Source organism: Arachis stenosperma, chromosome 8 (genome assembly GCF_014773155.1).
Source record: "Arachis stenosperma cultivar V10309 chromosome 8, arast.V10309.gnm1.PFL2, whole genome shotgun sequence".
Classification (NCBI taxonomy): domain Eukaryota; kingdom Viridiplantae; phylum Streptophyta; class Magnoliopsida; order Fabales; family Fabaceae; genus Arachis; species Arachis stenosperma.
The window spans coordinates 9254425-9267751 of record NC_080384.1 but is presented as its reverse complement, the minus strand read 5'-3'; the positions used below and the strand labels follow the sequence as shown (position 1 = coordinate 9267751).

The 13327-nt window shown below is 35.6% G+C and overlaps 1 protein-coding gene across 1 annotated transcript; it reads right to left on the bottom strand.

The window, feature by feature from the left end:
- Nucleotides 1-3293: 3293 nt before the first annotated feature.
- Nucleotides 3294-7460, bottom strand: LOC130945338 (protein FAR1-RELATED SEQUENCE 5-like). The gene is made up of 6 exons (XM_057874071.1): nucleotides 7341-7460; nucleotides 6031-6090; nucleotides 5176-5931; nucleotides 4699-5098; nucleotides 3516-4477; nucleotides 3294-3413 (listed from the first exon to the last, which is right to left on the bottom strand). The coding sequence occupies exons 1-6, from the start codon at nucleotides 7458-7460 to the stop codon at nucleotides 3294-3296; spliced, it is 2418 nt and encodes an 805-aa protein (XP_057730054.1).
- Nucleotides 7461-13327: the final 5867 nt, after the last annotated feature.

Here is a 13327-nt window from a genome sequence, read left to right as displayed (position 1 = left end):
ATGATTTTGACCGGTTAGTGGTTTCTAGATTACATTGCTGTATGCTTCTCTTCTTTATAATTCATACCCATGCCATGTGATTACCTGTCTAGCTAGGCATAACTTGTAATTTTAGCTAACTACATGTCGTATTCGTTTGTAGGGAGTTCGACATCTCGATCGTTCAGTGTCCTGAATTTGAGCAAGTATTCAATAGTGTTGAACAGGGGCGCGAAACAAATGCCATCATCATGCAGCCCCTGCAAACGCTCTTGCCAAACAAATCAAACTACCATACACCGAGTCCAGGGAGACCGAGCTTTTCACTCGGTTTAACACAGTTTGAGAAGACTCCTACCTCTTCCCCATTACATTTAATTCATCCAACCCTGAAAAATATAAAATTGGGGGAGACTAAGGAGGAACAAATCAGAACATGGATCGTTAGCTCGTCCTTGGACAAAGATCAAAATTTAGCTAAGTATGAAGGGCGGGAGTACATGGTATTACAAAGGAAGGACTTATGGACCTTGAAACCCCGCAGTTGGGTCGACAGCTGCGTAAGTACATTAACTTAATCATGAGTTTTTATTCACCATCTGTATATTAGGGTGCAGCTTTTACTAGCTAAATAAATTGTGTAGGTAATTCAATGGATGTGCTACTCTTTTAACGACACTGACTCATCTAGATTCAAGCGAGACTTCTATTGCGTGTGTCCTGGAATATTGGTAACTACATTTTTCTGGTTACAGTTTCGAAGAGATTTCATCAGGATTCTTACTATGTGTGTGAATTTGCAGGAATTCGTCACACGAGATGATAACCTTGCTTCATTTAATGACGGTGTGACACCAATTTATGCTGGTCTTAGTCCAAGCTTTGGTGAGGATAATAGGTTCTTTGACAAGACAGTGGCAGCAAAGAGAAATTGGGTGAGTTGCTGTTTTACTTTGAACTGTTTGTATCCTCATTGAACCCGGTATTGGTTTATGCGGCTAGTTTATTAATTTCCCACGATTTATTTCCAATCCCTAACCCGGGTTTGCTAATTCATCTAAAACTTACATGTTTAAATCTGGAACGGGGGGTCACTGTGTCCAATTTTTTGATGTATTGGGTTGATTGACTTTAGCATACTATGCTGTTGGAATGAGGTTGTCAAATAATTCGAGCATGTTTGGTTATTGAATGCTGTTTGGATATGAATAAGTTTTTTTTGGGATTTCCTTTTCTCATTTGTACTGTTTGGTGTAGTGGTTATTTCCTTATTGTTGGAGGGGCCATTGGTGGGTATATGCATTTGAGGTGAATGCGAAGCGCATAGTTATACTCGACAGTTTACATTCTGCACCAGAAGATGACACACGGGATAAACTCGATGCATATGTGGTAAGAAATTGTACTTCTTTATTCAAAATATAGCTATGTTATTTAATTCAATATGATGTTGTTCCACTATGTTCATTCCATGGTTTTCAGGGGAGACTGTGTGAGGATATGGCAAGCATTGCTATACCTGGATTCGTTCGGACTCCGTACGGCCCAGCTCGTTCCTACGCTAGGGTTCCGAAGCAACCGAACAAGTGAGATGAAAATATAACCCAAATCTGAGGCTTCTTAAAATTTCTTTCAATAATTGAAAAAGTAATATTGTTTTCCTGTAGCTTTGACTGTGGCATGTGTGTTATTAAGTTCATTGAAAGTTGGAAAGAAGATCGTGAACTTTACGAATGGGACGAAGTTTGTTAAATAAACACTTTCATAATTCTAATTATTCGTGCTGTACAAAAAAAACACGGTAACGATTCTTAACACTTGGTTGCCTGATAAACCTATGCATAGGATTCACTCCATTCATACCGGATGGAGTTGATGCTAGACATAATTTGTGGCCCACACAATGCATTGGTTCATCAGCTTGTTTCATTATTGAGTGAAACGGTTAAACCCGTTCGTCGCAATGCACCACGGAACAAGAAGAAGAACGTTAGTTCACCATACACTGCACCTAGCACACGGTCATTGATTGAATGTGCGGAGGAATTACCGAAGGGAGCAATGCGCAAAGGCAGGAAGAAGTTGCTTACTTAGGATTAGTTGCAATGAAATGCACTACTTCTTCCTTACTTAGGATTAGTTGCAATGAAATGCACTACCACATTATACTGAGTTTACCTGCTGCTGAGATGCTTAGGGATTTGTTTTTGTCAAATTAGAAAGACTTGATTCGAGGACATTTTTGTTTTTCTACATTACAATGATTTGTTGGTTATGTTACCTAGAAATTATCTATCTTTTTCTATATTAGAATCCAGGATTTATCAAGACTGTTTGGTACAGTTGGCATAATTGTGGATGTTGAAATAGGTAACAACTAATCATCCACCAATATAGCTAAACTGAACATCCGATACCTTACTATACTAAACATCCAGTTTAACTAGATAAAATTCAAAACATAACAACCAAGTGCAACATAGATAAGTACTAACAGGTAACCATCCATGCTTAGAGGAAAAATGAACATATGATTACCTATGGAAATGAACATCCACTTTTAATCTATTTTGTGAGAAAATTATATTATATTTAACATGTATATCATATATGAAATCAAGCACTGGACACTTAAAACACAAATTATTTTAGTTAGTTTGATAACTATTATTTATTTGTTATTTTAGTAAAATATTTTTGCTCCGTATTATTTATTGCTGTCGAGTAAAGTATATAGTTCTTCTAAAGAAATTTTGTTTTTCCTAAATATTAGTCATTTAAATAATATTTTATTTTATTCTAATTGAATTTTATTAGGCTTTCAACAGTTTTTTTTTTCAACGTATGTAGTTACTGTTCATAGAATGGATATAAAATATAATTATTTATTTGTTAAAAGATTTAATGTATTGGTCAACTGTTAGCCAAAAATTAGTAGTATAGTCCTCTGGAATATTTGTTAATTTTAAGGGTTTATAAGAAAAAACTTTGATTAAAAATAAATTTTTAAGTTAATAATAATGCAGTATTGTTAGCCAAAAATTAGTAGTATAGTCTTCTGGAAGCATGTAGAATTAAGGTACAACTTTATTAAATTATCTGGTATATTACAGAATAACCACCAAATATACGCATTATGCATTAAGTCTACACAAAATAAAAATAGTAAAATAGTTTGTTCTAACTAATGTAAAAAGGGTTCTTGCAAATACTAACATATGGACCTCTGCAACAGCTGCCTTAGAACCTTGAAACTAACATGAATCCTATAAATACAGAGTTGGAAAAATATACAATCTCACAACCTCGTCCAACTAATCCCACCTTTTGTTAAAGGAGCTTAACAAAGACAGGAAACCACCTGCTTGTTCGGGACCATTCAGGCCAGAAACAGCACAATGGTTTGTATCTTGAAGTGTGTGCGGACGAACCACCTGCCAAAAAAAAAAAAGAAAAGAAAAAGTCCAAATAGTTATGTTCTACGATAGTACTATACCAAATAAACAATGAAAGTTGAGATTAAGCCAAAGATATACCGGGGGTAAATTCTTTTGTTTTCTCCGTCTTGAATTCTTGATGGACTTCTCAAGGGCAGAGCTGAGCCTCTTGCTCTTTGGCCTGCCCTTTGTGGTGACCTTCGATGGGCCTTGGATGTCATCAACACTGACATCGTTCGAACTCTGTGATCCAATGTTGGTCTGAGTTTCTGCCACGCTCTCGGACCTCTTTTTGGCACGGTGCGCAGCCAATTTGGCCCTTGTTTCTTCCAAAGCAACATGCAGCAATGCTGTTTCTTCATCGTCACCTACAAACTCTTGGGCAACATTGTAGAAGTGTGCACACAGTCCCATGAATGCAACATGACTCTCATCCGATCGACTGACATTATGGCTACTTTTGACATATGTATGCCTGCGCTTTATCTTCTTGCTCCATCGAGGAAGAACATAACAAGAAGGTACTTTGTACACTTTATACGAATGGAACACTTCAAGGCAGCGACAGCACAACACACCTGAACTCTCAAAGAGATTACACTCACAACGAAGCTCCTGTGTGGAACAGTCAAAGTGAACATCGTACGGAACGCATAGAATAGTATCGTTGACTAGTTTCTCCTCTTCCACCTTCACGCAGACCAATGGACCCTGTTCATCAATTGCAGAAACTCTGCAGTTAGCCTTCTTCACAAACTCAATCTGAACATCCCTAAACATGCTCGTGGTATACTCTAGTTGAAACTGTTTCTCCATAGGCGAGGTCGTTGCACAAGGGATGACCCCCCTCAAGTCTGCAGCATCATCCTCCAGTTCCCTCTGCTCCTTGACTCCAAGCACATTGTCATATTCATGAACAAATTGAACTAAGCTAGTTTTACTGGATAAGTATCCACCGTAGAATGCGTGCATGCTCTCACTCCTTTGCGTACTCCGTATTGATGCCCAAAATTCACCCTTGAAATATATTGGGACCCACATGCGTCGGTCATCATACAAATCTACAAGAAATAAATAATCCCAAATTAAGTATAGAAAGCTTACACGAAACATATTACTGCACATGTTAAATGACCATCCACAATCACTGATATATTAAACATCCAAATGTTTGCTATAATGAACATCCAACTAATTGTCATCCAGAATTACTGATAAACTAAACATTCAAATGCCGACCAATTGCAATTAGAGCGTGAAAGGTAATCGTAAAGTAACAAACCTGACAGCCATGTGTTGTTATGTAAGTTGTACTCATCTATAAAATCAGTCCAGTCATCTTCAAATGACTCCTCCATCCGAGAGTTCCACACAATCTCGTTTAGGTCACCGTACAAAGCTTCGTACCGGCGGTAACCCCCAAGCTTGGAAGGTAGCTTATTCATAATATGCCAGATGCACCACCGGTGGCGTGTGTCAGGTAAAGTATATTTGATCGCACGGTAAAGGGATCGACGTTGATCGGTTATGATACTCTTTGGAGCAGTTCCCATGCACTTCACCCATTGGCTAAAAACCCACTCATAACTTCCGATTTCTTTATTCCCCAACAAAGCACAACCGAGGAGGGTCGACTTACCATGGTGGTTGACCCCAACGAACGACACAAAGGGAATCCATGCCTACCAGAAAAACAAACCAGATGTAAGAAATGCAAATCACGATTGAATAGCGTTTTATAAAGAGTAGGAAAAAATACCAACTTAACTACTATGTACCTATTTGTTCTGTACGTGCTATCAACTGACACGACGTCTCCATAGTACTCATACGACGCCCTACACCTTGCATCAACCCATACTGCACTCTTAAATTTACACTCCTCGTCCAACTTCACCGCGTAAAAGAAGTTCGGATTGATGTCCTTCATTCTCATGAAGTAGCTCATCATCTCCCTGACATCGGCATTCACGTTGCTATTGCGGAGCCTTGCTGTTATATAGTTTCTTACATCCTTCTCTGAGAATCCCAAGTTAGAGGGGCCACCAGCCTCATTTGACAAAGCAAGAAATGTCTTATTTGGACGAATCCCAGCCTCATAATTATCCTCGATCACGCACTTCGCATGCATGGTCAGCTGCCTATACTCATGGTAGTGCACTGCCTTTCTCGGTGAACAGGAGTGTGAGTGCGTCATGTCAACCTTGTACAAAACCCAGTCTTGCACGGCTTTATCAAACTTTACATATATCCTTGCTTTGCACCCAGCAGCTGAAATCGTATTCTTTCGCGTTGGTGCTTTAACACGAGACTCACGGATCCCGTCGCGATTACAGTGTATAGCTTGATTAATGGAAGCCTTTGTGATCTTGTCAAATGTTGTCGTCCTTATCTTAGTTGCAAATCCAGCTTTCTTTGCATAGGTCACATAAAAGTCATGCGCCATCTGTAACTGAGCAAACCGCATTCCAACTCTTGGTATCTCGTCTTCTTGTAAATTACCATGATCTGGTAACTGTATTTTATATTAATCCGAAAGAAATATTAATTACCATTAGTTATCAAATCAAACATGTACATTATGACTACACAAAAGTAAGCTAGACTACAATACCTCATCACCAAGCTCCTTCTCTTCACTTTCAACATCTGTAACATCCGACAACTGCGTGGCCTAAAATTCCAAAACAAACAAAGTAACCAAAAAGAGGAAGATCCTTATCAAAACTCATTTCAATAAAATCTCTAAAACAATCACCGAAAACACATCAATAGCTACAAATCCAGCTAAGAGAATTATTTTTTCATTTCATGTATTATTTAAATAATTTCTCCCCTTCCCCCATTAAAATTTATTATTTTTTGTTATTATTTGTAGTTATCAATCTAAGAAGAATGTTAGAATCAATGTTTAAAACTTAAAAGTATGGAATAAATTATATTGTTAAATTATTATTAGATTAAACAGTTTAATTAATTTTTTTTAAATAATTTAAATAATAAATATTTATATTAAATATTTTTTTTAATTCAATGAAAATTATGAGTAATTATTTACTCCATTTTGGCTATTATTTAAGGGCTTTAATCACCCTTTAGTGGCTTCTTTTTTCACTCCATAAACAAAATTATTTCATGTATATTTACATACACACACTCTTTTCTTCAAATGCAGGAAGAACATAAGCACACCATTCATTATAAACCACTCAAATAACTTCATAATTGGTTAATCTATGCAAATGTAGGATAAACATAACCATATAATCCCATAAGCATGAAAAATATTAAAATAACATGCAGGAAGCATATGAGCATATAACTAAAAAATATGCAGTGAGCATATAACCATATCATTACATGATTACAACACTCATATAAGCATTTCATGGTTAGCATGTTGCAAATACAAGTATCATTCACTTCAATTCAGTAAACAAATTTAGCCACTGCATCACCCTATGGTTATTTATTTTATATACTTGCATGATCATCATGTAGGGATAGTATACGCACACCTTAGATAAAAATGAATTCATATAAGCATACCAAAAAATTAAATTATGATATCCCATCAACCATATAAGCACATAAGTCCCAGATAGGATGATTAGCAAATAAAGATGCCATTTAATTTTTATTAGACAGCGAACATTCATATAAAAAAACACGTAGGAAAATATGCTTCTTGGATATAATCATATAAACATGAAATAATTAATTAATTTCATCTAATCCTCAATCCATGTAATGATACCATTAAATATAAAACAAACATAAATTTCTTGGCATCTCAACTCATTGATTACACTTGCATGTTTCAATAACCATACAATTAAAGAACTCATTTACATTGTGACTAAATTAAAAAATTACACTCGAAATAAACATCCATGGCAGAATATGAGGATCCTAATTGCTCACCTTGTTCGACTTGTGATCGTGGCCTGCGACATCACCGGCTAAATTTTCTGGTTCGTCTGGTAAATTTTCTGAAACGTTAGAGGCTACACAAACTAACGGTTCAACTATATCGACCACCATTAATGAATTTTGGCAAGGTGATGTGCATAAAGGAGGACCCTCGCTTGAAACATGTTCTTCTTACGATTCTGCCATTCTGAAGAAGTCAAAACCGGGTGTGTTCTGTGCGAAGGAGAAAGCGGCGCTGCTTGTGGACTGTTCTATGGTAGACGAAGGAGGAAGCCGATCAAAGAGACGCAGTGCTGGGCAGTGGATTACTATGAGAGCTGGGAAGATACGTAAGGGGCAGCCGCTTGATCAAGAAGGAGATGGCGTGGGGAGAGAAATTCTCGTACTAACCTAATTATTTGATTTGTTTCTATAATTAAGAGTGATTCTATTATTTTCAAATTTCAAATAAGAAATAATAAAATTAATTAATAACCCATAATTTATTTTTAATTTCAATTAAACCCCCATTGTATGCATTGTAGAGTAAATCTATTGTTTCCTCATACTTTTCCTAATCAAATATATTTATGAAAATTTATTAATTTAGTCTATTTTTTAATTACATAAATCTTATTCCTAATATGACAAGCGACTAAATTAAATTAATAAATTTTCACAAACATATTTGATTAGTGTCCAATTGGACATATTAGATGTCATGTATACTATCAGTTAACATTTCACATCATCAATTGTTAATGAAAATTGTTATTGAAATAATTGAATAACAAATATGATTAATTCGTAATTTTTGAAAGACTAATTTGATTAATAGAATCTTTTAAAGACAAATTTAAAGAACTTCTCATCTTTTAGAAATAAATTTGACTATTAATCATATTTTTTAAGAATAAGATTTTAATATTTTTAATAAGAATAAATTACCATTTGTGCCCATGAAAAATACAAACACTGACAAATGTACCCATATAAGAAAGAAACGACGATTATAACCACGGAAGATGACCTCTGTGCGCCAAAAGTACCCGAACATTGGTTACGCATTTTCTTCGTTAGTATCCGAACCTACGTGGCAATAAAAACTTTCCAAACCTATCTACGTGTATTGTTACTTTGACATGTGAGTGTTTCAGAGTCAGGTAATACAAAAATTCAAACCCTAGCATCCCTTTCTTCTCCAATTTGAACTGTGTCCTAGAAATTGACAACATTACATTTTGCTTTGGTCCTAAAATACAAACCGTGATAAAGAACAACTCATTAACCCCGACAGATGTCTCTACGCAAATTTAACTTTGCTACAAGTAATACAAGTTGCAGCAATACTTTGAGTTCGAAGAAGAAGAAGAAGAAAAAGAAGCTTGACGGGAGATACTTTTGTGGGTTGGAGGTTGCATTGATGAAGTTCGGCATGATGACGAACCCAAATAGATGGTTCATCCAATATCTTCTCTAGAAGGTAATGGATATGGGTTTGTTTTTTTGTGAAAAAGGTTTTCTCCTTTTTTTTTCTAATTTTAATTGACACTGGAATGAGTATATATATTGATGTTTCAGTCAAAAGACTGCAAATATTTTATATGGGTGGATGAGATCGAAGAAGATTGGGAAGGTCTGGCAAAATCATTAGTTAAAAGAAATGTGGAGCGTTCACATACGAGACATGAAGATGGGTTGACAATTACTGTAATTGGAAGGGAGAATCATGAGGTTTTATCGATGATGATAAGAAAGATGGAAAAAGTTAAGACTGAAGTTAAGAGAAGTAGATTATTGCTTGCAACCATGGCCTTAGGTGATGTTTTGTGTAGCTTGTAACTTGTATTTAGTGATCAAAATATAGGAAGGGTGTATTTTGAGATTGTTGTTGTGTATAAAAATGGTTTCTTGTTCTTCGAGTGAATAGAGATTAAAAACTATACAGCAGATCATGTGATTTATAAATGTTTGACATAAATAGCCATAAATAATGTCATTTGACAAGTTAAACTATAAATGATTTTCATATATGACAAAATAGTTCTTTTATCAATTGGATTGATGATCTAAATAAGTATTTTCATACACTCTTTAATTATATCATTGTAATTTAATAACACTGATTCCAGTGCTAAATAAGAATAACAACCTCAATGGTAAAATTCAAATATAAACCATAAACATTATATTTTCATAAAGAAACATAAGACTAAACATAATATTTTAACTCCTTTGTTTAGTAAATCAAATTACCAAAAGGTAAGCATAAGAGTATAGTATCTCTCTTGATTACATGAAAATACCAAAAAAGTAAACAAAATTCTAATGCAACCAAAACAAGACATTAATCTGCAACATAATTTTCATCAAGTAAACATCTACGAAACTAGGGTTGAGTTACTGCTCCCACTTGATACAGCATTACTTGGCTCATTGGATGCTGATAACCTAGCTAGGCATGTTCTTCCAACAACATGAAATCTGTCTCTACCTCTAGCACTTGTTCCTCTACCTGTAACATTTGCTATTGTATTGGGTGTAGGCATAAACTGCATGAAATGGGTGGTAGTCCCATCACTAGCACCTTGCATTATTAGAGGCCAGGTGTGACTGCTGGTCTAGTTTCGGAGTTGTTTGTAGAAGAAATTGTAGATGGAGGCCATGTAGAGGGCTGAGGTATTATATTGGAAGGTGCACTTGAAGGAGATCTCTTAACATTTCTCTTTTTGTTGGACTTTTTGGTTGTTAGAGGGTTCGGTGGAGGTTGCGGTTGAAGTTTTGGAGGACTTGGTTGAGGTTTGTGGATGTAGAAATAAGAAATTAAGTGTTAAAAAAATGACAATTAAACCGTAACAACTGAAATACGCATCAAATGATTGGGCACTTACCAATTCAGCCTGTAGTGTTGCTGAACCATTTCCCTCACCAATGATTGCTATATCGGGATCTTCAACTTTAGGTCTTCTGCTCTGGTAAGTCAGGACAGCACAGATATGCCTACAAAAAAATTCAGTTAACTGCTACACTCTACAGCTGCATATTTCTTTGCTCAATTAGAACACTAAAATTTAGCAGCATAAATGGATAATTATGCAAGTAAACCAAACTTGTTCACAATCATATAAAATTCAGCAATTTAAGTCACTAACTATGCAGTTCAACCATTTAGCAGCATAATTAAGAAACTAAATCTATTCAAACCATAAGTAGAAAAAAATTAGCCTGTTAAGTCACTATCTATGGGAATAAATCAATTACGTACACATTGATAATAAAATTCAGCAGCATAAGAGAATAATTAACTAAGCAAACCAAACCTGTACACAATCATATAATAAAATTCAGCATTTTAATTTTTAAGTCACTTACATGCAATTTAACCAATCCAGAACATGAGGTCAATAAATATTGAAGTAAAATAATTCTATACACATTAGTTTTCTAAAATTCAGAACATCAAAGGCTATTCTTGTGCATATTATATAACTCAACAAACATCAATAAAACTCAAGTGGGAGTGATAAAACCCTTCTGCATATCTGACAACTGACATGAAGTTAAACCTGTTTGTTTTGAAATCTTCAATATCTTCTTCCAATATCTCTAAGAACTATTTTCAACTATTTTTGTTCTCAAATTTCACAATTGTATAGACAATGTGGTATATGTGGTTATTAGTGTCCTGCCCTATGGCTGTAAGCAACTAACCCCCCATAATACCCTCTAAGAAAAGTTTCATCTAACCTTATCAATGGTCTGCATCTTGAACTGAATCTCTTTTTGCAAGCGTCAAACATACATAAATCCAAAGAAATAGAGGGTTTGAATTAGGCTGTGGATTCTCATTATGGACCCTGGGTTAGTTTTGAGTATCTCGTCTGCATAGTCACGAAGTCTTGCATATTGAGCAATCTCAGAACCCTCAATCCTCTCCTTTGATTTGACCAAGGATCTGTAAATTTTTCTCTCATTAATCAACACATCATACTCATTTCTAAAGAATTGATCAACGTCTCTCACTATCAAAGTTGGTTGCAACCTTATTCTCTCTTCCAATTCATTAACAACTCATTTTTCATCAACTAACTTACAATGATTGTTTCTGCTGCAGGTGTGTTCATTAACAAAAGTCTTCACATGATAACTCAGAGAAAATGATATTGTAGTACAGTATATTTCAGGGACAATTCTCATCATAGCATTTTTCCTTGCTTCTGGTTAAGTCACAATGAGAAAAGAATATGCTTCTTTCAAGGTTGATGTTAGACTTTCGAGTTGCCTTTCTGAATTGATTAAATGTTTCAAACTCCATCCCCAACTCTAACCGGATTTGCTTAACAGGAGCATCAGCGTTACTCTGAGGAAAAACTGGAGGCTGATTTGCATCATCATCACTTATTATGCTCTTCAGTTTTTCTGACTCAAAGCAATGATATCCAACATTTTCATCAGATTAGTACTCCTCATCCACATGGATATAAAAAGATGAAGGCTTCTCAGGATCAGGGTTGGGTATGAATGATTGTCTAGTGGGGAGAGGCCTCTTTGTTGATCTTCTCTTGTTCACTTTAGGCCTTACTTCGGCCTGTTCATTTGGATTGGATTGATTATTTTGGAGAGTACTATTCATATCAGATAGTGGAATTAGGTCTGATTCAGGATTTGATTGTGAGAGTGGGTTCCTATATGGCTGTGGAATGTACTGGGTTAATTGTTCAACTGCTTGGCCTTCGGTCTTATTGGATCCTGATTCAAAAACTTGTGTTGAAGATGATGAATTAGCATTATGCCTTGGCTGCTAGTCACGCTCATTGGGGTGCTGTGAAGGCTAGGACTGATTGGATGGTGCCTCATCTGGCTGCACAGGTGTTGAGGGAGGCTGAGATATCTGCTTTGGTGATTGGGTTGGTTGAGTTAGTTGTTGAGATTTTTTTGGGTCACATTGCAACTGTCCTCATCTTGGGATTGAACTTCAACATGCTTACTTGTTTCATGGGCCTACTCCCTATTCTGGGCCTAACCCCTGCTATGGGCCTCCATCAGAGCCTGTACATGACCCACTATTTCAGCATCATCACCATCCTCAACAACTACAAGTCTTCTTTTTGGAGTCTTGTTTGGAGTTGGAATCCTCTTAGCATAGGTCTTTTATCTCATCTTTATAGGAGTGATGTTTTCTTCAACTATAACAGGAACATTTACTGGGTGCTCTGTATATAACTCAATCCTGTTACCATTCTTTATAGCTGCCTTATACATTTTAACTATGTCCATATTAGTTCTTAACATTTTTATCCATTATCAAGCTCTTTATCTGGTTCTAGCCAATAAAAATCAGTGATGGACGTATATCTAATCTCCTTCAGCAAATTACTAATGAAAAATTCATTTAGGGTATCCACATTAACCTTTTCAATTTCTATTACTTCTCTACCAACATACAACAGCTTTTCACATCAACCTCTCTCAAACCTTTCTCTATGATTAATAGAAAGAGTTATATGGATGGTGGTCATTGCTGCAAGAAAGACAATAAAATATTATTCCATGTAACTACATCAAATTCAAGTATAAGAAAATAAATGTTGAAGTTGCAGATGAAAAACTGAATTTTTAAAAAAGGTTAACTAAAGATAAATTCCAACAAGATAAGGAAAGGTAAATTCAATTTGACAGATTCACATGTATAAAAGAAAGATAGCAAAAATAAAAAAGCAAACAAGAGAAACACATCTTCTTACAATGGACGAAACTCACAATCCAATCCCCTTCCTTATAGAAAATTTATTCTGTTCTTAGACGCCAACATTAATAATCAATCTTTGTGCAACGGCATGCATATATATAAAAGGGGTTAAGTATGATTTTGGTCCCTAATGTAGGGGCTGAAAATTTCTTTCGTCCCTCAGCTTTTTTTTGCTCCAAAATGGTCCCCAAAGTTTCAGTTTGTTTTAAAACTGTCCTTCGAACCAAAATGCCCCTATCCCTTCTTCCCC

Coding starts and splice junctions, on each gene's coding strand:
- LOC130945338 (XM_057874071.1), bottom strand. CDS start 7,460: ATGGTGGTCGATATAGTTGAACCGTTAGTTTGTGTAGCCTCTAACGTT. Junction 6,091..7,340: donor ACGATCACAAGTCGAACAAG/GTGAGCAATTAG, acceptor TTGGAATTTTAG/GCCACGCAGTTGTCGGATGT. Junction 4,478..4,698: donor TAACAACACATGGCTGTCAG/GTTTGTTACTTT, acceptor TATTTCTTGTAG/ATTTGTATGATGACCGACGC.